General features: G+C 35.7%; 1 protein-coding gene across 5 annotated transcripts in view; it reads left to right on the top strand.

The window, feature by feature from the left end:
* The window catches only part of JAKMIP1 (janus kinase and microtubule interacting protein 1), a 90,693-nt gene that overhangs the window by 48,037 nt on the left and 15,014 nt on the right, over positions 1-27,642 (top strand). For 3 of the 5 annotated variants that reach the window (XM_080344092.1, XM_080344093.1, XM_080344094.1), the window contains 8 exons: positions 1,546-1,629; positions 5,225-5,287; positions 6,511-6,609; positions 9,636-9,737; positions 12,502-12,555; positions 13,540-13,605; positions 17,237-17,305; positions 22,192-22,847. In XM_080344092.1, the coding sequence (XP_080200218.1) occupies positions 1,546-1,629; positions 5,225-5,287; positions 6,511-6,609; positions 9,636-9,737; positions 12,502-12,555; positions 13,540-13,605; positions 17,237-17,305; positions 22,192-22,713 (1,059 nt within the window). In that variant the 3' untranslated portion in view covers positions 22,714-22,847. Of the gene's footprint in view, positions 1-1,545; positions 1,630-5,224; positions 5,288-6,510; positions 6,610-9,635; positions 9,738-12,501; positions 12,556-13,539; positions 13,606-17,236; positions 17,306-22,191; positions 22,849-27,642 lie in introns of those variants that run through there. The other 2 variants (XM_080344096.1, XM_080344095.1) reach the window with 2 other exon arrangements.

Here is a 27,642-nt window from a genome sequence, read left to right as displayed (position 1 = left end):
GATTTAAAATGGATCAGAGAATAGGTTGTTATAAGTACTTCTATCATATGAGTAGATTAAAAATCTGACCCAGGTCCGATGAAGGAAGTATGCTTGTGGGAGCAGAATTTCTGTGTGTTAATAGGCAAAGCTTTCCGGATAAAAGCTACAGAAGAATGCAAACTGCACAATATTATCTGAAGTTATTTATAGCTAAAAATGTTCAACTATTTAGAAGATTCAGGGTTTATTTTAAAATGTGTGTTTCATTTTGGGTTTTTTCCAAGATTCTTTGAAGTGGCTCTCAATCAACTTTAACTTGTTTGTTTGTTTGTTTGTTTTTTTCCTGTGAAATACAATTCTTATAATAGTAAAATTATTGCTTTATGGCTTTGTTTTTTAGAGTTCTCAGCATCTTACAAAAGCCTAGTCACTGTTGACACTCTTTTTTTTACTGTGGGACACTTTGTCAAGGAAAGTAATAAGGACCTTTGAGACCACTTCTCAAGCTAGTATTGGGGCAGAGGGCATAATTACATCTACTATTACAATAAAGCAAGATTTCAGAGACACTCATGTATTTGGCAGTTATAAGAGACCATTATATCATTTTCTAACTTTTAAAAATTGTATTTTTCAGGCATTTGCGAACTGTCCCTTTAGTACACTTTGAAATTGTTGCTCTTTCTTTTTAACAGCACTTTGGTCTCTTTTGTCACATCCATGCAAATCCATCTCTTGAGTGAGTCAGATGGTGGCTTTATGCATGGTTAGTTTTGTAGGGCTGAAGTTCTGGTGGGATGAACATTTCCTATTACTCTTAGATGAGTCTTAAGCTAAACAATGAGGGCCCAAAGATGCAGAAAGAAATCACTGTAGAAATTTTTGGACTACTTGGGAAAAAAAGTACCTGAAGTGGGCTGGGAAAAGTACTTGCAGTAGCTCAAGGGACCTCAGTGACTGCAGGTCTCCACTGATATCCATTGTTTTATATCCTTTCTGTTTAATACCTTGAAGGATCCAGTCCCTTTTTAGGGTATCCCTGTACTCAGGAGGTATTACCTACTGTAGTGTAGTAAGTGTCATAATCATGCAGCATGAGGAAAAATGGCTGGTATATGCTATTTATGGGATATATAAATTATTTTGGATCAAAATATGAGACTTCTTCAGTGTTTACTGCAATTTTCCTTCTCTCTTGCCACCTTCCCCACCCTGCAATTGCCTTGAATTACTAAAGCTTATGTATAGCTTCTCAGAGCTCTTTCGGTTCTTAACTTTTCCCCATCCTGCCCTGGGAAGAGCTTTGACACTGAATATGGATGTGATGATAACATCTTTATTGACTAGGAAGGAAAAATGCTGTTAAACTGATGGCTTTAAATATTTTGTAACACAAATATAAATCCAGTTATTTTAATGAAAAGTACTAAAATCTGACTGGACAACCCATAAATGTATAGAAATTATCTTTAATTCTGTGTGTAACTATATCTACCTGTCTACTTGGATGTGCATGCACATACAAGCACTTTCTAATATATATGTATATATATTTACCCCCAGACTCGGGAACAACTGCAAGCTGATCTTCTGAGGTGTCAGGCAAAAATTGAGGACCTGGAGAAAGCTCTAATCGAGAAAGGACAGGTAAAAGGCCCTCTTAATATCCTCTACCACATCATTTTCTCCCTTGCATGCAGTGGTGCCATCTTCATTGCTTGCTGGTGTGTTGGTGTGACTGCAGCTTAATTGCTACTCCAGCAATAGACTGATTAAATAAAGTATTACATAGGCTAAGAAAATGCCATTAAAGATTCATTTTCTATCATGTAATACACTAAAGCATAATATGGAAGTAACCACGTGTACATGCTTTGTAAATTCTGTTCCCATTGTCATTTGGGGAAGGCCATTCTCCCATTTCCATTTTGTTTGTATTTTCTATAAATTCCAATAAAACATTCTATATTTGTACTGGAGAATATTTTTGGTGTGTAGCATAGAAAAATTCAAAAAACCAAATAGCTACCACACACCCTCAGCTAGAGAAAGGAACCACTGACTGTATTTGTTACTGGAAGATGATTGAGATGTTACTGTCCTAGGTTTAAGTTCATGGAGGACCCAACTGCTTTCAAATTCCCATATCATCACACAGAGTAAAACTAGGCTTTATGTTTCAGAATATCTTGTAAATACTTGATGACTATGTGATTGTTGATGCATATTTTATACTTTCTAGAAATTTCAGGAAGGCTGATTAATAGATATGAGAGTGCATTTAAAAGAAGTTCAGTTGCATAAATGTTAGAACACACTGAGAAAATTGGGGAGATGTTATTTTACACTTTATTGTTTGAAATAACAGTTTTAAGATTGCAAATAGCATATGGTAATAAGATGAGATACGGCTATCTATAGATAGACATTTCAAAGACTAATGATCCTGTAGCACTGAATGAAAACAACCTCTGGACAATGCCAAGTTAATAATATTACTATTTTAATGGTTTATTATTTGTAAGAAAACTTTTATGTAAGATTTTGTATAAATACAAAGGTTTGGGGAACATATACAAATTCAGGATAAAAATTGTTTATCCTGTCTTCCACACAAACTACAATTTGCTTAGTAAATTCCATGTAAATAAAACATTACTAAAAATAGATAGTATGTTATGAATCTTAAAATGATGGCTCACTGAGCTATTGGAAGAACAAATGAAACTGAAGACCTCTTGTGGATCTGCTGCTGATATTTTAGTGTGTTGATGATATAGGTGTGTGGGCAAATTGTCGTGTAATTGAAAACATTAACAAAATAGTTGACTATTACACTGTAAGAAGTACCGTGTATGTAAATAAGTGAGCAAGGATGGCCATGTAAGAAACGATTACTGTGAGCTTGCTTCCAAAATGGTATGTCAAAAAGGTATGCCTGGAAATTAGAATTAAATTAGTTATTACTTTGAGATTCATAACCACATTTTCAACCTTGTATCTCTTAGTAACCATGAGAAGGCCAACAGGGATGTGACAAGGAGTAATATGATACTGTCTCTAGTGGGCTAGTGTGTACACTGAGTGTTAGCTTTCCACAGAAGTGGTGACAGTGTCTTCCCAGGAGCTCTAGCACCTGCTCAGCTCTTCTGACCTGTTAGTATTTACATTCAACAAAATAAATGGTTGTGATGATAAACTGACTTCTTTGTCCACCATGTGATTTTTTTTAATTATTTGTTTGTCATTTAAGAGGTCATGGTAGTGATGATGATTTAATAATACTTGTGAAATGTTTATTTTGGTAACCAGTCTGTAAAGTGCGTTTGAAAAGGAAACAATTAATCAAAGATCCTAGTGTATATCCCAGGAATTTTTAGTCTGTCTTTGCAGCTTTAAGAAATAGAAGGAGTGAAGACCTTCACAATTTCACTGAAGTAAAATTCAGAACAGAAATTTAGAATCTTATTGTTAAAAATGATTTGAAGCTTGGTTTATAACAATTTATGTGTAATTTCAAAGTGTCAAAGGCTGTTGTTAATCACTTCTGAGCTCAATATGTTAGAATTCCCCTAGACATAAAAAAACCTAATAATTCATTTCTGCAAGGTACATTGAGGTGCATGCATACAAAATATTATATTAAGGGAAGAAATTTTATAACATATTAATAGTGGTATATAATCTCAAAATATTGGAGTATGTAATGTTCCAGATGGATTTTTTTTTTTGAATGTTCAGCTCTCTTGGTGACCTGGTGTGCATATAAATACAAACACACTGAAGTTAAGATTTTTTTCAGAAAGCTGAGTGGAACTAACTTCATCAAGAAAGACACAAGGTTAACTATCAATAAGGCAAATTAATAATTTTTTTTCTACTTGTGTGAACTGGAGTAGTGGAACTTGCAGGTCTGGTGTAACTGTTGAACCTGCCTCTTACCATATGCATGCATTGGGTTATGCACCTTAAGTCAGTGAGTGCAACTCTTTGTTCATTCCTTGACCTTAGTAAAATGCTAGTTAAATGTTAAACTAGACATTGGATTTTATTTTAAACATCTCTTAAATTTGTTTGAAAATTTCTTGACAAACGTCCTGCCTTTTTGGTACATATTTTACTATATTTTTCTTAGTATGATATTTTTAACATCATAAACCTGAAGAGCTTATTTACTACATGAAAGTTAAAACACACTTGCACATTTTTGTATATATGTGGGAAAAGGAGAATGACCAGTAGAATATGTAAATGTGATGGACAGTAAGCAGAAAAGCTAAACTTTTGAAAAAAATGTAAATATATCATAACATTTTAGATATTGTTGGTTGATGTGTCAAGGCTAGTTGATGGGCTGGGATATCCAGATTTCATTAATTTCTTGTGCAACATCAGTGTGCAAACATCTTGCTGACAGAGTAAGTATCAGCCTTAATACTTTAGTAAAGACATTTCAACATGTGAAACTGGCTGTTATAAACCATTAAATTTGAATATCCAGCTATGACTGGCAGTGAGTTTTTTTTAACTGAAGTCATTTATAGGGATATTTGATGAGGCCTTTTGAAGCCATGGAAAAACCCAAAAGCAAAGATCAGCTTTTCAACAAATAATCAAATGGAAATAAGGTTTTCAAGTGGAGTACAGAATGTCCTAGATCACTGCCCTTCCTCCATAGCCTTGAATTCCTTATCACAAATACTGTGTGTTAGCCTGATTCTCACACTTTTAGCAGAGGGCAATTAAATGTATACTGCTAAAGCTTATTTTCAATCATTTGGGTACTTAATGTTTTTTCTTCCCTTTCTCCGTTGGATTTGCATTACACCACTGAAAATTGGGATGATTTTGCAATAAAGTTCCCATGGAAAGTTACAACGGAAAGAAACAGTTTTGAATTAAGCTGTGTAAATAAATGCCTTTAAAATGACATAAAATATCATATGACTGAGTTGACCCAAATTGTTATATGGAAAGATTTTAAAGTATATGCTTAGCTGGAATATATTAGGAAAGAAGAGACTCAGCTTCAGGAAAAGAAAGTAATTTTTATTTTCTCTGTAACTTCAAATGCTATTCATCCTTGAAATATTTATGAAAGCCTTTATTTTTTGATGCATGACCATTTTTATACATGAATGTACAATTATGTCTGAAATCTTCCAACTCTTGTGGTTGTTCATTTTTCTTGGTTAAAGAAATATATATACTTTTAATATTTTAATCTTCTTCTTCCTCACAGGATTCAAAATGGGTAGAAGAAAAGCAGTTGTTAATCAGAACAAATCAGGAGTTACTAGAGAAGGTATGTGTTCAGAATCTGGGAATATTTTCATAATTGCTGCCCTTTCTTATAAAAGGAAATGAATGTATGAAGTACTGGAACATCAATGTGAAAATTGGTTACTTTATTTCTCTCCAAGAACAGAACTTCAGATAAGAGTCTGATTAAAGTACCAATATGTTTTTGTACTCTTTGGGAATGGAAGCTGCTCTTTACTGTGGGATTACATGTTGTGTTGTCAACAGTTGAACCCAACCTGGCTGATGTTTCTAGTGTCCAACAAAACAGAATTGAAAATATTATGCATAATGTGGAATCTTGTATTTTGTAAAAAAGTTACACAAAGATTATTATTGTCCTGATCACTAATAAAATTGCCTACTCCCTTCAGCCTCCCATTTTTTACAGTTTTTCTACACATTAAGTAATACTGATTGATTTAAGACTATTACATCATTTACTGTCTGAGATATGCAGACCTGAGCACCTCATTGTGCTTCACTGGTATTGGTGGGAAATTTAGTACTCAGGAAGTCAAATAATTATTTTTTGTTAATTATAGTACTAGCTCAATATTAAAATAATAGGAATAAGATAACCAATGAAAAATTCATGACTAAAAGTAGCTACAGCTGGACTTACTTGATTCAGACACTTACATGGGTATTATAAGTATATTATTCCAGATGTTCCACTTTTATTTAGTTTCATGCAAATAAAAAGATGACCCAGTTAAGCTAGACAGGAGACTAAAGCTATTAGTTGGCATAATGAGTAGTGAATTTTCAATTTCTGTTTTGTCATTATTAGCTCCCCAAAGCACAAATCTGTAAAATTAAATAGTAGACATCAAAACCTCTCCATTATTGTCTTTCATACACTGTAAAGAGTAGATGTCTAGTTATGCAAAGACAATGAGAACAGCCTACACAAATGTGAATGTAACCTAGTTTCATTCACTTGTTTTAAAAAAAAATAAGCTTGTATTGCTTAACTTATTTAGATATAATATTAATGTCACTTTTCATACTACTAGATTACTATTCTAAGAGATCATTGACCATTTGCTGCTCGCAGTTCTCACAAAAACTTTCTGATGTGATGTTCCTTTATCTCCAAGACATGGCCCAACATCTAAAGAGGAACTACAATAATTAAGTTTTGTCTTAACCTCCTCGTCATTACTCTGTACAGTGTCTTTTTCACTGCTTATGGGGTGTTACGATGATGTATTTTTCTCATAGATTTACAGAATGGAGCAAGAAGAGCATCAGCTGAAGAATGAGATGCAAGATGCAAAAGACCAGAATGAGCTGTTAGAATTCAGAGTGCTAGAGCTTGAAGTAAGAGATTCTCTCTGTTGCAAACTCTCAAATGGAGCAGAAATTATGTTTGAACCCAAGCTGAAATTCTTGTAAAGATTACTGATGTCTGGTGCATGTTTAAGGGAAATCACTTAGGTATCTATTTTTTAATTGTTGTATTGTGAGATAATGAACATGATGCCAATGCCTTAATAAGTTTTGAAGAGAGTGCTCACTAATGTTTATAAAGATGTAATATAGCTAATATATATTGCATATAGTTTGTTTTTCATCTAATAAAATATTTTGTTTTGCAATGTTTTGCCTTTTTTATTTGTTTCATTTCCATAACTGCTCCTTTCCTGCATGTAAAATCACTTGGTATGTGTACTACAGCCTTGGTTGGCATTGTTTCTATTAACACACCTTCTCACATCTTGCATGCAATGATCTGACTAAAGATCTGACACATCCATCACATCAATGTATAATTGCTTTAAGTCACAGTAAGATTGACAACATCTATATGAAGTAAAATCGTCTTAAAAGAATGCATTTTTATATCAGCTTTAAAATAATTTGTCTTACCTTTTCTGTTTGTATAAAATGGTCATGAACTGAAAATAGTTGGCATCAGCCAATGGCAAAAGGAAAAAAACCCTCTGAGTCTGTCAAAGTTAAACTAGTGAAACACAGCTACAACTTCTGTACGTGAAAGTAGTATGTTGCCAATAGCAAAAAAATTCGATACTTTGCATGAACAAAATATCAGTCAAATTATTTGTGAATAACAGTTTTAATATGTAGCCTGTGGTTACAGTAGAAAACAATGGTTCTCATCACATTGTAAGTGGGGCCCACCTGGAGCTTAATAACACTTAACTACTCGTGTGTGATGCCCAGTTGTCACACAGTTGTATTGCCTGATAACACGCTGTTCAACTTCAAAGATTATCGGTACTCTTAACACCATTTAGAGTGAACTCTCTGAGAAATCTGTCATTGTCACTCCTCCATAATTTTCATCACCGAGCACGTTTCACCATAAATCTTGGCATGTGTAACTTCTCTGACAGCGACAAAAATGTCGTGTCTTCCTCTCATGTGGATGTTCTGTCTTTTGTCTTTGACCTTTCTGAATCTTTTTTTAATCCTTTACCTATCAACTATATATTTTGATGTCATAGCCCATTATATTCAAAATTGTGAATTTAGGTTTTTAGAATTTCAGTAGATGTTCAGGATAGATAAATAAATATATAATTCAAATAAATATCTATTCTATTAAGCAACTGTAAAATACTGAAGAATTTAGTATTTTAATTGGCAGAAACACTAAAAACTGCTTCCTAAAGTGTAAGTACTCTTAGAAGTAGAACAATTAAATTTTTTCTTCTTACTAAAAGAAAAAAGTGCTTCCATACATCCTTTAGGAATGCCTTTTTCACAGAGAAGAATCACATCAAAAATAGCTCAGAGTAATGTGTTGAGATTTTCCGTGTGCCAAATCTTTAAGGGCTTATTTCACAGAATAGCAATGGAAATATTTTTGTGTGATTGCAAGAAAAGGGGTTTTTTTCCTTAGTAGGTAAGCATGTAGACACAAATGTGACTGACAACGTGAATGCTTTAGTAAAATCATGAATTCTTCTGGTAATCACGACAGTATTTTTTTAGAAAGCAATTAAATTATTTCAGATGAAAATTAAGCTAGAATAGAAAACACAACCATTTGTCTGTCATTTAATGCAAGCAAATTCAGGTGAGTTTAATGCACTAAAATAATGTAAAAAAATATTAAATGGTGACTGAATTGGACAAGTATTTACATTTCAGTTTTGGATTACAGGAACTAAGTCATTTAAGCAAATTTCAAAATTAGACTGCTAATGCAAAAATTATTTAAAATAGAGTATACGAGGTGGGGGGGGGAATGTATAGAGTACAGAGATATTTCCCTCTATATTGTTGTTTCAAATTATGTTTAAGCTAGTCAATGAACAAGAGTTGCCATGCTTTGCAACTAGCTTGAGTGGATGCAGCCTACTTTCCATATCAATTAAAGCACCACATTTTGTGTTTTAGCATATTGAGCAATGCATGGATGGTCATAGGAACTAAAATATTTGCAGTAACTCCCTTTCATTATACTGTCAGAAACTGAAGCTCTGCTTGCCAATGCAGCCTCCTGTAATATGGAGAGGAAACTTTTCCTTACTTGTGTTCCCATGGCCATAGAGAATTCAGAGTAGGATGAAATGCCTTGGTTGCTCAGAGCCTTAATCCATTCATTTTCACTTGCATGATAAAATCTAATTTAAGTAAAGTGGCTTATTTATTTTTTTACTGTATTTCTACCTACTGAAAAAGTAAAAGGCGGGTGTTTTGAAGAAGCACGTGAAGATCAAGTTGATAAACTGGATAAGTTTTAGAAATACTATAGTTTTAGATAAACAGGAATTTATAGTTTTTAGTTTTGGCACAAAGAATATCATAAATGTAGAGTAGTGCTGCCTTTTAACATATTCCAACATCCTGGGTAGTTCAGTGAACAGGACTGGGGATTTTATATGCTCTAATAGAAAGTTTAACTGTAGAACAAACAGGGAACAGATACACGGCTTTAATTTTATTGAGAAAATCTTCAGTGATAATACTATTCCATGACGGAGTTTAATTTTTAATGTAATTTATTCTTTCTAAATCACTGTTTGTTCCACGAAAGAAAGCAATAGTTAAATACAGTTATAACCAACATATAAAACTGCAGGTTTTTAGGGCTCAATGCAGGTATTTGGCAAGTATGAGAGGGTTTCACCATCTGAGGAGTGTTGGTTAATTTTGCAGAAACTATGCATGCATGGAACCAGTTGGAAGCTAATACCATTTTTGTGCTTAGCTAAAGCCAAAATCTTTCACATACATTGAAAGCAGGAGGAAATACCATATATTTTGAATGAGAATAGGCATCTGCCTTTTTAATGTACAAGTATGTTTTGAAAACATAGGAAACAAATATTTACATATAGTCACAAGTGTTGTTTTTAAACAAAATCTTTCCTCAGGAGAGAGAACGAAGGTCGCCGGCATTTAATCTTCATATAACCACCTTCCCTGAAAACAATGGAAGCGCACTTCAACTGTTCTGTCAACAGGAAGGAATAAAGGTATATGTAGAGCATTCATAAGGGCTGGATGGCTAGGAACTTTTTTGGAATGACCAACCCAATACCCAAACAAATGGTTTGCCTTCTTACTGTAGGGAAGAAAATCTGAAAAAATAAATATAGTAAAAAAAAAAAATATTTTTAACTGGGGAAAGAGTTTCATAAAAATATAATCTGGTGGTCTGTCAGGAGTTCATCAATGAAAGTGAAGGCTGGTCAATCAAGATAATTTACATTTAGTTTAGGGTACTCCTATGAAAACGTTAGAAGAATGTAAATGTTGACATGGATCATTGGCAGAGTTGCTACAGTAGTTTGTTCTTTATATTAAATGTTTTCATCTAAAGTCAGAAATACAACATTAATCTATTATTTTACACTCAATTTAGTGTGGCACCTATGCTTTTTGTTGTTGTTGTTGTATTAATATGCTTAAGTTATTTGCCTAGGTCAGGGCCTTGAAGCATGAGGTGCCTGATCAAAAACTCATTCAAATAAGTGAGATTCTATCTACCATTTTAAATCGAGCAGAAGGCAAACATCAAGATCTCAGTTGGTTAGCTTCACTAAGAGTAAGCAAGAATTACTCTTTTTACAGCTGTTCTCCTTTGAATAGTCTGGCTGTACAGGTTGATTTGCATACTGGTTCACTTAAAACTGAATTCAGACTTCCTTTGTGAGTAATGTTACACAACAGGCCAGGGTACCTTTTCTACAAGCAACTAAAGTGGAAATCTCTATGTTATATTCCATGGCACTCTCTAGTAATTTATGCTTGTATCTGTAATTATATTTACAAGTCCTCTTAAAGAAGGCTTGTTTCTATTCAGTGCCTTCATAAGCACAATATTGTCTTTATTGGAAATAAACTCAAATTTTAGGCTGCATATTGTTGGGGACCTGAGTAGTCTGAAAGAAAAAAAAAAAAAATGTTAAAACCTGATTATTACCTACAGGTTTGGTTGGGTAATTGTTTCCCAAACCACAAAAGGAGTCATCAGTTAGTATATTACCTTTCAAATAGAACCTCCATGGGATGTCAGCCCTGCTTTTTTAGCTTATCCCTTATTCTAATTTGCATGTTGGCTGTAACAGGTACAGCTTACCAGGATCTAGAATTCATAGTTTTTCCACTGTCTTCAGTTGCATTCCAAAACAGAGATGTTTTTTTCAATGTGCCTTTTCAGTTCACTTACCTGGAATCAGGGACAGTCACTTATCAATGGACATACTGAAATTGTTGACTTTTTGCATGTTTTCAATGTCTTTTGAAATCATCAGCCATCAGTAACAAATTAGATTCTAGACAGATGCAAAATCCCATCTGGTTTCTAAATATTCCTATATGCTTCATCATGGAAATAAATGAAGTAGAATGAATATTTCTGGCTCAATAGTTGCAAGAACTTGCATGTCTTACTGAATTTCATTCTTCACTAGTGTAACTGATCAGCTGAAGAAGTTTACATTCAACATTGTCATTGCTGATCAAAATCAATAATTTTGTTTTAAACTTCAATCCAAACACAAGTGTGTATTAAGCTCTGCACCGTTCTAAAATTATTGATGTGCTCTTTTTAATAACTAATGTAACATTTGGAGACACTGCTGAAGTGTTTGGGGAGAGACAGAAGAGAGGAAGGGACATCCCAGGATAGGGCACATGTAATTCCTCTTTTGGAGCCCAGATGGACTAATTTGTAGTCTCTCCCACATCTGTGTCTGGTCTTCAGGAAATCTTTCATTTCTTATTAAGTCTTCCTCACTGGAGTCTGTTAGCGACAGAATCATGAGCAAATATATTCTGCTGTAGTTATTTAATTTGCAAGTATAGCTAATTTACTGAGTACCCACACAATGCAGATGCACAACACATAGACACAAAGCAGCATGTTATGTGCTGTAAGTAATGAAACCAGTGAGCCAAGACACAGCCCTGTGAAATGTTGGCCTCTTCTAAGGAGTGCTGAGTATGAGTAGATGTTGAGTGATTAGCGCAGGTTAAACAGTTCCATGAACCTTTCCAACAATTTTTTGCAGTAGAAAATAGGGGCCTGAGGCCTAGGAATGGTTCCTGGCACTGTGCAAAACACAGAAATTGTGTGAATTTATTCCTCTCTCTCTTTTTTTGTATCAGAAAAGTGTTTTTCTTGATTTCAGTGACCGGGCCTTAATAAGGATGGGTTGTGGATCTGGGGGATGACTGGCAGAGAAACATGGTTTTCTGCTCACAAAGGTTGTGAGCTGACAGTGCTTAGTGGAGCATATGCAGCTCACTGTGCAAATTCCCTTCTTCTACTGTAACGCTGATGTGAAAGTCCACTTTTTTATTTAACAAAGAAAATAAAAACCAAACCACCCAACAAACCTTCTTTGCAATTATTTTGTTCATGCTCTCATTTTGACTTCTGTAGCTCAGTGTGCTTGATGCTCTGTTTCAAACAAAACAAAGTCCTTTCAGCCTGTTTATCAGTTTTGATCTCTCCTCTGCATACATCAGCAGGATGGTAAATGTGAATTGTAGAGGAATATTCTGCCTTCATACACAGACATCCAGGTTGCCTGCTATAATGAAGAGTGACATTTGGTTTTGTCTCTGAAAGTATCAATAACACTCTGTAATTGTGATGCAAAACCAGTGTTTCACTTAATTGTATTTCAAGTCTTTTTGCATGCAGAAGTGAATAAAGGCTACATAAAATGTAACATATAAAAACTTTCTCACCTACTATATAAAAAAATAAGTGTTAACCATCTTTTTCAGGACGTGAATATATCTGAACTTATGAAGAAGCTAGATATTCTTGGAGATAATGGGGTAACAATTTTTTAATTTCAAATATACCTGTAGTTTTATGGTTACTTTAAAGCATTTTTTCCCACAGCAGAAAATAACATTCAAGAGAGTGCACAGAGTGATTTTTATATGTTTATATTTGCATGAACAAAATAAATAGTTAGGTACTATGTTTACAAACTTAAAATCTTTTAGGTAAAGTGATACTAGTAAAAAGTGTATTTCTGAAGATAGGATTTGATCTTGGCTGAATGACATAGAAAAAATAGGAACTCTAGTAGGCAGAGCGAAGATATATCAAACAGGCTAGGGGATAAAAATAAGGAAGTAAAAGCCAGACCGAGTTGTTCCTGATTTTTCTCTTGAGTATTAATAGTGGTAGTAGCACCTGTTATGGGAAAAGATGCCTCTGCCAGGAATGGATTTACTGGGAGAAAAGACAAGGATAACTGGTTTCCTTTTGCCCCCTGTATTGCCAAATAAAGTATAAAATCTTTGTCATGTGGCTGGGGCACAAACATTCATGGAGCTGGGTCCAGTTTGAGGTCTTTATAACGCTAGTTTTAAGCTCTAGATTTACTTTTTATGTTCAAATTTGTGTGGAGGTTTCTGTGGTACTTGATATATCTTTGCATTGGTTTTGTTAATGGGAAGTCTAGCTCTGAAGTGCATGTGGGGGAGATGCACTTGCTGCAGGGCTACCATTCAATGAACTGAGATTTTTGTGACTAGGAAAAAAGATTAAAAATCTCAGACAGAAACCACTTAATTTTCACTGAATAATGAAATATTAGAAAAGTGTTGTGGGATTGATGTATGGAAATGAAGTGGAGACTAAGTACTCTTTGTTTAATTTTCAATACTTTCAATCATGGTATCCTTTATGGGCATATTTATAAAATGCTGAATGTTATAACTGACTTATTATTTAAAATACAGTTAAAATTATCACTTTTTGAAATATGGATTTCCAATCCAATTAAAATGCATCTTTTTGTATTTTAGAATTTGAGAAATGAAGAACAGGTTGCAATAATCCAAGCTGTGACTGTGCTTTCCCTCTGTGAAAAGGTAGCATTCAGTAAAGATTTTTCTCTGCCTAAAGACTGGACATGTCTTCTAAGATACCACATAATGTTGCCTGGGAAGCAAGGCTTCTGTGTTAAAGTCATCTGGACTGGAGCATGTATTCATCTTTACGTGACTTGAGATTGTGGTGTCTTGACATAAAATCAAACTTATAAAATAAACACAATTTAAAAATAAAGCCAAGTTTGGGATATATTCCTTTAGAATAAAGTACTAAAAAGCCACTTAACAGAAGAGACTTCATTCTCAGAAATGCCAATGTACTCAGCTCTCTGGGAACAGGTTGCTGGGAAGTCCTCTGCAAGTTGTAACACCATGGTCCATTTTGGGTCCATTTCTGTGTATGACTGAAAAGCCTCTGAGTGGTATGTGGTCCTGTTCTCCATAAATTACTAGGCACAGATAACAAAAAATGATTTGTACAAGGTAGGTAACCAGTCAGGTCACTTAGTTGTGCTAGACTACTTCCTTGCTCTTCCAATTACAGAGAGAAAATAATCTGTATATGAATAATGATGACATGTAGACCTTAGGCAGACTTGCCTTTTTCTCTGAAGAAGTTTTGTTCATCTTTTTCATAGGTTTCTATTAAATCTTTCCTAGGTGCATTTCTGAAATTCAGAATCTGAACTCTGAAATTAAAATTTGAGCATTTTGTGCTAATTGTTTTAATTGGTGTAATTTTGGTAATTACTTATCTAAATATCTTAATGTAGAAAATCTAAACTAGGTAATTTAATAATAATTGGTTTAAGTGTGTAATTGCTACAAGCAAAATAAAAATTAGGGAAAGTGTTATAACCCACGTGGCTTTCATTGCGTTAGAGCATTAAAAAGACGAGGAGGTGATCATAGTCTAAATCCAACAGGGAAAGTGGAACAACTCCAGTATACAAGATAGAGAGCAAAACTGGCCAAACTGTAGAGATTGGTTTAGGTTATTATTCCTCGAGTAATTTAGTGCTCATGAACAAGTGCCACTGGAACTGCTGAGTTTGTTTAATTTGTGTCAGTTCCGCAGAATAAAACATACACTTTGTTATCTATACATTATTTGCATTAGCAACTGATGACAGCAATAAGTGTTTAGAAGCTTTGTCAACTAAAATAATTCCGTAAATGAGTAGAAACATACAATTACAATGGCGATTTTATTTATTTATGCTAAATTTAGTCTGTAATTTCATTTACTTTCTTTCTTTTTTTTTGATAAAATTTCTGCCAGTTCCTGGTTTGTCTCTGTTTTGTTTTTTGTTTGGTTGTTTCCTTCATGGTCATGTCATATAATCTGGTTATTACAGAAACAGAACCCTCCATCAGAAAGATGGAGATTTTAGTTTTATCTTCTATAGAGAAATAGACTTCATTTAAATAATGAGATTGAAATAGTTCATGTTATCTATGGACTCTATCAATTTGATGCTATTTCAATGAAGTGCCTCACAGTAACCTAGTAAGTACAAGCTGACAGCAAATTGAATCAAGAGGGTATCCTGAGAATCATCAATCCTTTTCATCTATTTCATGGTGCACATTTGAGGTACAGGCTGATCAAGTGACTCTAATTTTCTCCATAACAGAAGGCATTATCCATACCCAAAGTTTACTAGGCCAAAGAATAATGGAAAGTAGCCCTACACTGTCCTTAACAAAATAAACATGATACCACATTTCATAACATTGTATTTTACAGCACAGACAAAATCAGACAAAATTTAATAAGTCAGACTGGATGATTGTTTTGGCAGTTGTTTAGACTAAAGAAAATTTCAAACAACTCCACTGCCTCCTCTCAGATATCCCTCCAAATAAGGGCCAGACAGCTAGCTTCCCATGTACATTCCGATAACTCCTTAATTAAAAGAAACTATCATGTATAATCATCTCATAATGGGATCTTTTGGTAGAGAAATGGTATTGCAAACATAGATATGATGCTAGTTATATTCACATGTGCTAATTAATCACACTTGGTGTTTATTTAGATCAAAACTGTTATACTCAGCCACTAGAAGTCGTCTTTTGGAAATCAAGCTGCCAGGCAAGGAAAGTTTCTGGATACTGCTGGCAAAATTCCAGAAGCTTATTTTGAATGCTACAACTGATAACAAGTCCTAAATAAATCAGAATCAACACTTAGATTAAGTGTATCATTCATACCTTCAAAAACATTGGACCTCTAATTTTGCAAATAACCTTTCATTCGCAAATATTGAGGGCAGCTGTGAGAGATGCTGAGGACTTCCTATTGTTGTTGAAGGGTTCAGAATTCTCACTCTCTTGCCAAACCCTTTAGCAGCTGAGTGGCTTTCCTTAGAAATATCTTCAGTCTGTCACCTTCAAAATGAAGAAAAGAAAGATTATGAGAGTAGGATCACTGGGGAATATGGAGTTCCTGTTCACTTTTTTTCAGCTCTATACAAAACTAAACCTACTAAGTAGATAAAACAAGTTTCCATTTTTATCCACCAGCCTCTTAAATAGTGGAAGGTCCAAAAGGATGAATTCACATTTTTCTTATTTATAAACTTATGTTTGCACATTTCCTATCTAAAATATTTAGTTAGGAAAAAAAAAAAAAAAGTCATTAATTCATTTGAATTTGAGCCCAAATGAATCCACCAAAACCCTAAATTTAAAAACTCAGTGTGTAATGCCTACCAAAAGAATGAAATGGGTGTAATCTTGTGTTAATGAGCAAAACATTTGAGGAAAGTGATAAGTATCAGTGGCAAAGCTGCAGTTGGCCTCAGTGGGAGCTAGTGCTACAAAAAGAAACATTAGTCTAAACTATATTCTGTAAGCTAGTCATTGAGCCTTATTGTAAACTGATAAGGAAATGAAAGAAAACAATTCAGAACTGAGCATTCCTATCTATTCCAATAAACTTAAATACTGAATATTAGTATAATCCTCCTGATGGTTAGAAATTAGGCAAGAACCTTCTATCCATGCATTTAATTATTACAATATGTAATTTTACCCTTGGAATGCAATTCCCCTTCTTCTTAAATCTGATTGTTTTGTTTCTCACCCGAATAGTAAGGGATTCACTGTAGCAAACACATGAACTTCCATCTGTCTGTCCATTTTATTGTTCCCTCTACATTACCAATGTTTTAGAAGTGAGCCTCTTCCCACAGAGGGTGCAGTAAACTGTGCAAAATAAAGGATCAAATTTACCACCTTGTCTTTTGTTTAAATTGCCATGTGGAAAAATGTAGGACTGGTGCCCTGAAATCATATGATGGTTTTGCAAATCAGGACATCAAGTATTGTGTATATCAAGTCAGAAACAATCAGGTTATTTTTGCATTCTTCACCCATGTCTATTTTGTATCTTGAATTTTGACCAGGGGGCAGGAGGGAGCCTTTAATTTATTGTAGGAAAACAGCCCCCACTTGTTAGCCTTTATTATGTTTCTTCAGTCCTCCATTCTGCCTATGTTTTCACAAACTGTTTATTCATGTGCATCCTCAAAGTGAATAGATAGTATGTTGCAATCCTATGTCTGGGAGTGTTTGCAACAAACTTGCAAAATGTTCATTGCAAATTTTGAAAAACTCTTTTTTTAAAAATACTTTATTTTTTCCTCTTCACATGTTCATGTAGTGGTTAAAACAGATAGAGGGGACAGAAGCTGCACTGACACAGAAGATGTTAGACCTGGAGAATGAAAAGGTAAGGGACAATAACTAAAAATATAAATCTTTTAGCTAAAACTTATGTCAAGGGGACATGTATAAACTTCATCAAGGGTTGATTCGCTGCCTTTCTCTACTTAACAGAAATTGCTTCATGGTAATATGAAGGTTCCTAGAGGTTCCTAGAACAATGTATTGCTTTTATTCTTTAGGGTGGGAGGGAGCTGTCAAAGCTATATATAACAAAAATATATACAAATTAGGACATGAAGGCATAACTTTACAGAGCATATTAACCAAACAGTGTGAAATTGTCTTTGTGCTTTCTCTGTATATTAATGTGTCTGGCAACAGCATCATCTTTTTAATCTTGGGGTCATGTTATTTGAATTGTCAAGGATATTCCTTTGCTCTCTGATATTCAGCTTCTGGACAAGCTGCAAAGACCTCTTACTCCAGACAAACTTTCTTGCCCCAGGGTCTTCATGCTTGAAGACAAAATATTTTCTCAGAAGCAGTTCTGTCTTGCTTAACAATCTCAGTGCTATCCCAACCTTATTTTTCCATATGTTGAACAAAGAGTTTTGGCATGAGTGTTTGATTTTATTGGTTTACCATGCATGCTGTGCTTTGCATCTTCAAATGACTTTACAAACACTGATTAATCCTCACCACACCTTTAACAGGTAGATAAGTAACCAACATTACATTCATCTTGACGAATGGGAAACTAAGACAGGGAGGTTAAGTGATTTGCCCAGGGCCACTGAAGAAGTATGCATTTGGGCCACAGTCAAAAAAAGAAGCACCCAGACTTTGTTCTCTGTTGAGTGTAGCCCATCATGCTGGTTGTGCATTAGCACATGCATGATTTTTTCCAATTTAGTATGTATTTTTAACTCTTGTTAAGGACAGTTTCAAAGGCTTTCACGAGGGAAAGTGCCCACAAACCCTAGATTCTTTTGTAAAATGGATTGGAAAATGCTCATTTCTTTCTAACTTGGTTTATTATCTTCCCACTTACTACTTGTGATGTTTTCAACTCTTACTCTGGACAGCCCTGTGTCTATTTGTTTAGTATAGCAATCTGAGAGTCTTCATTGCTGATTGTTGTGTCTCCTAAGACTCAATGGCGAAATGAGTTTAGCAATAATATTCTAGCATGCTACTTTCAAAATAGCTGAGCATTGGTTTAGTTGTCCTGGAATCCATGTTAGATGTTTGTGATCCCATTCTTGTTTTCTCCCCTCTCCTGCTTTTTGTGGCCAACTTTTACAATAGCTTTTGGAGAAGCAGCTGCATTGCTATTCTGGGATCAGTTGGTAGCTCTGACCCTCTCTATAGTCTTGGGCAAGTCAGCCTATTTCTCTTGTGTGAGACACTTGTAAGCACATTAGGACCAGGCCTGTCCTTTGCTATGCATTAGTCTTTCACAATAACCATGTAGCTGTTGCTGTAATCTACATAAGAAAATGCCACCTGACTAGTCAAGGTGGGATTCAGTTGCATAAACACAGTGTCTAATGCCATATTACATTCTTCAGAGTTCTGGAGATGTCCATGAGGGGTTGAGAAATATGTCCTACAGGACCTATTGGAGATCCCTACCCTTCTGATCCAGCAGTTGAAGTAGCATACCCTAAAATGACTATAAGAGAAACAAATGCCCCTCTGTGGGTAACTCAATTCCAGCACCAGGATTGAAGCCTGACTTAAACTTTGGTTCTACATTCAACATTTTATTCATAGGCAATTAAAAGAACTCCAAGTTTACACAAATACTGAATAGTAAATGTTATATCTTATATAGAAAGCAAGATGTCCTCCAAGACATCTAGTATTGGTCTTATATGTTGCTGCTGTCACTAATTATGAGTTGTTCTTAAAATGTGGGAGGTCATCCATAGTCATTTTATGTTCTGAACCCCTCCCAGGCAATAATTTGCTGATCAGAATGGATTTGGTGTAAACCAGATGATTGGAATGAGAATTCATTATCATGTTTCATGCTCAGGCAAATTCCATGCTGGTGTATACTGACTGCTGACAGAAAAAAGTGTTGGAATTCCACATACATGTCTGAAGGTAAAATTTGGCCAAATTTGGGGCAAAGCCATATTCAATAAAACTAACCAGACCAGCAACATTTGATTTTTTTAATACAAGCTACAGTTAATCATCTTAAGAACACTGTGTACTTAATTTGGCATTTATTCTCTATTTGAGGAAATCAAGAGTTTGTTGATAGTAAAAAGAATGATGGAAAATATTAAATACAATCAAAAGGCTTCTCTGCTTTCTGGATTACTACTATTTTTTTTTTTTTTTTTGAGCTTGAAAACCTGCCTAGAAAGAAAAGCTAATAAAATCAATTAACTATTTTATATTTTACTTTCTATCATTCAAAACTTTTTAAAGGCATGTTTTGCAAGAGCACCGTCACCAGTCAGATCTTGCTTGACTATGCAGACAACCATGCAAGTGTCCACAACTTTCTTGCAACATTATGCTTTTGGATACTGTGCCCCACTGAAACCTCAGCCTGTGTTAGATATGTGTAAATATATATAACTATGAAAACTGGTGAGTTTGATTTTAAAAAATATAAGCAAAAAATCCCTGTAAATCCTGTAAAATGTTAAAGACTTCTTCAACTAAAGTCACTTAACCTCTCTGTGCATCACTTTACCCATTTTGAAATGGCTTCTTACCTTTACAAATCGAGCACTGAACTTTTACTCCCACTGCACTAAAGCATCAGGCAATGTTGCTGCAGAATCCAGCTAGGACCCTGCATGTTCTGATTTCCTGCCTAGAAGAATAAGATAGACAACACAAATGACAGTTTCCTCATTATTTCCTTTAGAGTGCACATTGGATATTTACAGAGAATCAGCAGAGCGCCCTCATTTGTTTTTCTTTCTCCCCTCCCTTGGCCTGCCCAGTGCAAGTGACGATTGCTAGACCACATGCATGCACATTCCTAGTCACCTTTTTGGCCATTGTGTACATGTCTGACAGGTCAAGGCAGGTTTGTACACTGGTGTAGAGGTCTACAATTTCTAGGTACAACTCGTTAATAAGATAGACTTATTTTAAGTGCTAATATTATAAATTTGATATTCTGAATGTCCTTAGGATGAATGTGGTCATTTGCAATAGATGTTCTTTTGCTTTCAAATGGAAAGCTCACATTAAAATGATGGCATTTATGATTCTTCATTAACTAGGATAAAGAACAAATACTCCCTTCTTTTTATTATTGCTTAGGACCTGTTCAGTAAACAGAAGGGTTATTTAGAGGAAGAACTCGACTACAGGAAACAAGCTTTGGACCAGGCATACATGGTAGGAAAAGAACAGTAATTAATTTTTCATGTTTGAACAGATTTTATAAAATACAGGGGTTCCTTTATCTTTTAATTATAAATACAGAGCTGCTTTCTTGTTTTTTTTTTTTTTTCCCCGAGTAGGAAATCAAATATTGCTTAAACAGAAACTTAGGAAATTGATTACAGTACTTAGAAGTGTAATGTTTTTGCATTGCTTTTTTTTTTTTTTTTCTAAAATATGTGAACATCTTGTTAGTACATCTGGAATGGGAAGGGTTTATTTATGTGTACACAAAACCATGGCTGGTAAAATACACCAGAAATTACTTTAGAAATTTTCCAACACTGCTTTTCCCTAAGCATTTGATTATTACTGCTGCTAACCTTTCCTTTTTTCAGAATGCCTGTTCTTCCTATGTGATTCCTTCCTGTGCTGTCTTAACCTTAACTTTCCTAGTTTTCAAAAGAGAAGCTGCAACCTTGCCTTCTCTCAGGTTAAGCAACAACTAGAATTATCTAGAAACTGGTGAAACTGCACACCCAACTTTGCTAATAGTGAATCTTCAGGAAATAAAAATATTATGCTCTGAAGAATAATGAATACATTGTAAATATTTCTTATGAGGAAACTGTTTTCAGAAAAAAAAAAGCAAGGTCTAGTGCTCAGAGCAGATAGCAGAGATAAACACAAACCGGCTCTATTTACAGCACTGTGACCTTGGGCAAGCCATTTAACCTCTCTGTGCAGCTGTTTATGCAACTCTAATATGGATAGAATTACCTACCTCACAAAGGTGTTATGAGGGCTAAAGGAATGCTAAGAGATGCTCTTGATCCAAATATTGACAGTCTGGATGCTGGTTTTTAACAGGATCCCACTAATCCTAGTGATCAGAGAAACATGATTCTGTTCTTTCTTTACTCTTGGGAATACAGTTCTCCACGTGAATATGAAGTTCTCTTGTGGTCTCTGCTTTGCAAAGTACAGCAGTTTTGGTCAGTGAATGAGAATCGGGTTAGGAATCTGACAAACGGCAAGAGACTGATGAGGGATTAGTGTACGCAAATACACAAGCGTTCCTCTCTTCATTGCTCGTGGCAACTTGGAACTAAGCCAGTGAAGTAGACAATGACAGGACAATAGGGCTAGAGAGAGTGAGACAGTAAGATTTCTGTTGTTCACAGTTCTCCCTGTGGGCTTTTTTTTAATAGGATGGCTTAACAATTTAGTTGCAGTTGAAAGGAATCTGTTAGCTTGCATTAATTTTGTAATGTTCAGCATCAGGAGTTGGGGTTTTATCAGACATTGAATGCAGACCTGCGATTTGAATTTTTCTTATATAGAAGAAATCAATCGTTTACTAGAATGGGAAGCATTGCCTGGGTGTAAATCAGTGCCAGGAGGCCACGTGCACTCTATGTGGAATGCTCCTCACTGCTCACGACTGTTGCTTTCTGTCTACCTGTGTGTGTCTGTCCTTCCCTCCTGCCTAAGGCTTTGCTTGCTAGCCTTCTCCTCTAGCTGTCGGTGGGTCCTTTGCTTGCTGGATTCAAATGGCAGCCTGTCTGTATGTGATTTGGGTTGCATTAGAAAATCCAGGAGCTGGAAGCCACGCTGTATAATGCCCTGCAGCAGGATCCAGGAAGGTGGGCGAGCGAGTCGCTGACCGAAGCCCAGCGGGAGGATTTGCGAGCTGCAGTGGAGAAGGTGCGGCGGCAGATCCTGCGGCAGAGCCGTGAGTTTGACAGCCAGATCTTGCACGAGCGAATGGAGATGCTGCAGCAGGCGCAGCAGGTAATCCTGGTTCTCTCTCCTCCCCTGTGTTGGTGTTACCTCTGTGGTTGCCACCACTTCCCATACAACAGCATCGCTTCACCCTCACCTTGTCAAGTTACGCTTAGTCTATTCTTTGTATTGCTGCCGTGTCAAGGAGACGAGCAGTGTCAGGGCATGGTACACACACAAAACGAGTCACTATCTCACTGTAAGGTCCTGTTGCACAATCTGTTTCATGTGCATACAAAGACACAGTCTTCCACAGGACTGACTCCACGGGGAGCTTGTTGCAAGCTTAAGGCCTATATTAGAAAAAGCCAGAATGGAAGGTTTTAAGATTGTAACAGAAGCAGTAGTTACAGGAATCCCAGTGTTTTATTCTCATTTCCTCCCCACCCAGCCCCCCTTTATTTATTTAAGCTCTGAAATCTTCTAAAATTAAAAACAAAACAAAACAAAACAAACAAACAAACAAATGAGGAAATCATAGGAAGCCATTTACGAAGCTTCATGCCTTTAAATTAGTTCAGAAAAGCGTTGTCTGTCTAAAATGCTTCCTTAAGGAGAAATACTGACAACTTGAGTTCAGACAAGGTCCTGGTAAGTGTGGTAATTATTTACTGAAGAATCATTTGGTAGGCTTATTAGTTCTTCTATGCAAATATTCAAGGAAAGAAGAGAGCTGAGTGTCTCAGGGTGTTAATTATTCCAGCAGGAATAATTGTTCCTGAGCATTTTAGTTTCTCTCTATAGGTAAGCTCTGGAAGACGCAGTGAGATGTCTTAGATCTTGAGGACTACCCTCCAGTTGGTCTAGCTACTATCTGTACAAATCCAGAATCACATACTTGAAATAATAAACTCTGCTAGACACAGCTCTTGATTTTTTTCAATGAGTGTCAGATCAACGATGATGTACAGAAAGCTGGAGAAGGTAGGCACCAGCTGGTGCTAAACATATCAGAAAGAGAGACTAGAGTAAATATATGAAATTTGGTTAAAAAAAGGTGTAGACAAAAGTTGTTAACTTATGTTATTAATGTAGTGAGATGTGGTTTGGGTTTTTTTGTTTGTTTGATTGTTTTTTTCCAGTATCTTAGTCTGATTTCCCAGCCAGACTGTTGGTGTTTATTTAGGACAATAAAGCAATGCTTTTCAGTTGAGTAAATATTATTTATCAGTGATATTTAATGGACATGAATGATGTTGTGTGTTGACTGATGCCTCTACACCTAAATAATGTACAATTTCAGGTTTTTACATCAGGCTAGACATAGTTTGCTCTTTTGTTTCCACCAGGCATGTAGTTAGATGCTGTTTGAAGGATCACTATTGGCTAGGACCTTTTTGTGACCCTTATTGGAGTGTATTTTGGGGGGACACCTCAGCAGAGCTTCTAAGTTAGGCTCATATAATATTGGCAAATAGGAAGCAAAAATAGGAGATTTGTAAAGTGAAACACTTTTCTTGAGGACTCAATATTCATACTAGCTGCGTATCAGGGGTTTAATTCGGACTATGTTCTGTTTGGTCCCATGAACTACTCACTATCAGTCAGAGCACTTTAGGTGCACATCTGGAGCGTATCTTCAGTTTAACTCCAGTTCATGTATTCATTATATTGCTCCACAATTTAAAGCTAAACATGGTGAATGTGGATGAGAACTTCACCCCTACTCTGAACAAAAATGCTAGTGTAAGCATAGCCTCATTAGCCCTGTATGTTCATGTACTTGTCTCCAGTTCCATTTTACAGTCTGTTATTAGAGTTTTGTGTTGTGCCCACCTCATTAGACATGCTAATGTTACAGCCCTGCAGGACATGTTAAACTGAATTTTACTAGTTAATAATGAGTTGAGTGTTTTAGTCACCAATTCGCTTGCACCTCCTTGGTAGACAGGAAAAACAAAGGCAAAGTTGGTAGTTAGTTTGCCTGGTGTATGGGAGATTAGCAGATTGCATTTGAAAACCTTTTCACAGTTGTTTTCTTCTTGAAGCTTGTATTTGTTGGTCCTTATGGGACCAATTGTCAACACTGATAACCTAATAGTTGTATGCAAATGTCCACATCTTAAATAAACAAAAAAACCTAGATCAGTAGTGTCACAGTGCTTATTCTCATAGAATTACATTCATCTGCACTAAGAGATGGAAGCTGAAATGCTGCAAAAATAAGAGCATACCTGTGTTGACAGGATCCTTAAGGTATGGATGAAGCTGCCATAAGTATAGTACATCCCTAGATGCTACATTAAATGAACCCCCTCTTTTCTTGATACATTTATGGCCTCCAGAGATTTTGCTGACATTCTGGCACTAGCAAACACCTATTACACTTTTATTCTGGGAAAACAGTAGTCTGCTCCTGGACATGTTTGTAGGGTCTGCAGAGCCTTTACAGTATGCACCACCCTTCTTACTTTGCTGGATATGGAGAATTATATGACATCATGGAGAACCTCAGGACTTAATACAGAATGTCCTTGTTGCAAGCACTCTCGAACTTTGCCTGAAACATTAACCATGTATTAAAGACTCCAAATTCTCTGAAACTCTGGAAGTTTGATCATCTACAGAAGGCCTGTTTATTTGCTTCCATTACCTTCTGGTCTGCCTGATACAAGGGCTTAGAAAGAACAATTCTACCTATGCTGGCAGACTGGGTATGACCTTCTCTGAGTCAGAGTTTCTGTGTCAGATATGTGGAGTGGGTGTCCAAGAAGATCTGATGATGGAGAAGGAGAAGTCAAGTTCTCTCCTTGTTTTTACATGAACCTTGACCATACTACAGGATGCAGAAGTGTCAAGGCATGAGATGAATGCTGCAGGTAGATCTGCAAGATTTCATTATTGGAGAACTGCTTCACACAGGGACTTTGAGGATTTAGCTTGTGAGGTGCTGGTTTTATAGAGCAGGTAAATGCTCCTACTTGAGAAAATACACTCTGAAAAGGACAGGGACTTGCATAAGAGGTGGGTAAACTGTTGTCCAAATGTGAGCCTGTGCTGCTTTGTGTGCTTCTTTGTCCAGACAGAAAGCCTTGGTTTATAGCCACTGGGTATTGATTTTGTTCCAGTGGAATAAATGCATTTTAGGATGTTAGGGCCTGTTTTATGTTGGCAGGTCTGTTCATCTTGGGCATGTGTAGCCTGGTATTATTATTGTTCATTAGTATTTGAATGGAACCATTCATGTACACCACTTGTGTATTAAGGAAGCAGGCCTCTGTGGAGCCAAATTAGACAGGCTGTGTGATGAGATCTGCTTGCTAAGGCATAGAACTCTTTTATTAAACCCAGAGTGTAGCATGCAGGTCTAGGGGAAAGATCTTCAGCTGAAGCATATTGACAGTACTTCCTTAAAGTCAGAGAAGGTGCTTTAATTTACACCATCCTCCCAATTAGGAAGGAGGCAAAATATGTTAATTAAAAATCTGTCATGAGCAGCTTGTGATATTTGCTTCTAGCCATAGGGTATGTGCAGTTCAACTGCTATTCCTGAATACATTCCCATCAAAAATGTCTCATTGTGCTACGCTGTTATAAGCTGTTGTAAATCAGTGTCTGGTTTATTTTTAGCAGAACTTCGCTTAAAAGTAACTTTTGTGCTCTAGTCAGTGCAGCGACATGACTTTTGTGCATTTTGGAAAGCATGAAGATCATTACTAGCAGGTTCTGTTAAGAAGAGTAATTATTTGTGTGTATATATATATATATATGCACATATATAACATGCTAAGCCATTTCTAGAGAGAGAGAAAAATGTGTTGATGTAGCTATAAAAACCATCTCTGAGAAGAAATATTTCAATTGGGGCAATATGTTTCTCAAGTAATGTTATCAGCTTCTTAACTAAGCAAACTCAAAAAAAAACCCCACAACCCCCCAAAACTCCAGCTGCCCCCAAAAAACAACACAAGAAATCCACAGAGCATCATAGTTAAATCCTCCTAAAAATATATTGTGATTGTGTTATCTGATGAAATCAAAGAATATTTAAAGGTCAAGTTATGTCTTATATAAACCAAATGGGATCCAACTTGAAATATATTCCTGTTGGTTTGACTGTATCTGCTTCTGGACTAAAAAACTGTAGAAAGTGATCAGAACCAGGCTTTAAATTAGGATAGATTAAATCAAATTGCACTGACGGCAGTATTCAAACACAAAGAAAATTTATAACAGAAACAGAATTTATTCTGATCTCATTTTAAGTGATTTTAAATACAAAGAGAAGACAGAAAGTCCTTGAAGGACAGCAGATTGACACACACTCAGTTGCAAAAATGGTTGCTGCCAATCAGAAAGGATATGAGACAGATTTTATTAATGCAATCCAATAACTTCCAAGGGCAGTCTTATCTTCATATAAAATTGTAAGAAAAAAGAAATTGAAAAGATGTTAGTTTTTTGTGTCACTAAAAATTTTTTCTGAGTTGCACAGTAGTACTGTACTAAAATGGGGATGTTTTATTCTGAGTTAGTATATTCTTGGGTGGAGCTCAGTTTTGCAAAATAAAACAAACCATCACTTCAGTTCTAGACCTGAACATAATACGTCTGTGGAAGGCATCCAAATTGCAGCTTTAAATAGTTGGAACGTAGCTGGAATGTTTTAGGCAAGTTTTCTTTAAACTGCAGCATTTAGTCCTATGACAAGGTTGGATTATTCATCGCTAATAAAAGCAGAAATCACCACTTTCTTGGCACATTTTACTAGAAGAATGCATAGGACAATAGTTTAGGACAAAACAGGTATAACTCAAAAACTGACCTCTATATGTCACATATGTGCTGCTTCAAGCACTTTTTTCAAGGACACCAAGGAGAAGTCAGGAGCAATGATGTCTTTTTTTCATCCTGAAATTTCAAAATATAGCTTGAAATCAAGAAACAACAAACTAATTTCCCTCTCTAAGTTTCTTTGTTCCTTTTTTTTTTTCTTCCCTGACCTGAAAACCAAGTTCTTACTGCCTATAGATCAAACAAAGCAGTAGTAGATGTTACTCCTCCATGAGATCTCCCTGCTCTCTTGTAGGTAGGGCACCTTTTTCATCCTAGCAGAATAGTTTGTTTGCAAATCCATAAGACTGTATGTCACTGTATCTATAAGATCCTATTGGATCAACCTATTGGAATACAACTTGAGGTTTCACTGGTTTTGTCTGAAAACCTTTTTTTTAAACAATTAATTTGTTAATATGTTAATTGCCAATGTGAAGTAGGAGCCTGAGATTTAGCACTTGGTGTACTGTAGATGCTGAG

The sequence above is a fragment of the Nesoenas mayeri genome, assembly GCF_963082525.1.
Source record: "Nesoenas mayeri genome assembly, chromosome: 4".
NCBI lineage: Eukaryota > Metazoa > Chordata > Aves > Columbiformes > Columbidae > Nesoenas > Nesoenas mayeri.
The sequence above is the reverse complement of the archived record's forward strand: the minus strand, read 5'-3'. Positions and strand labels throughout refer to the sequence as shown.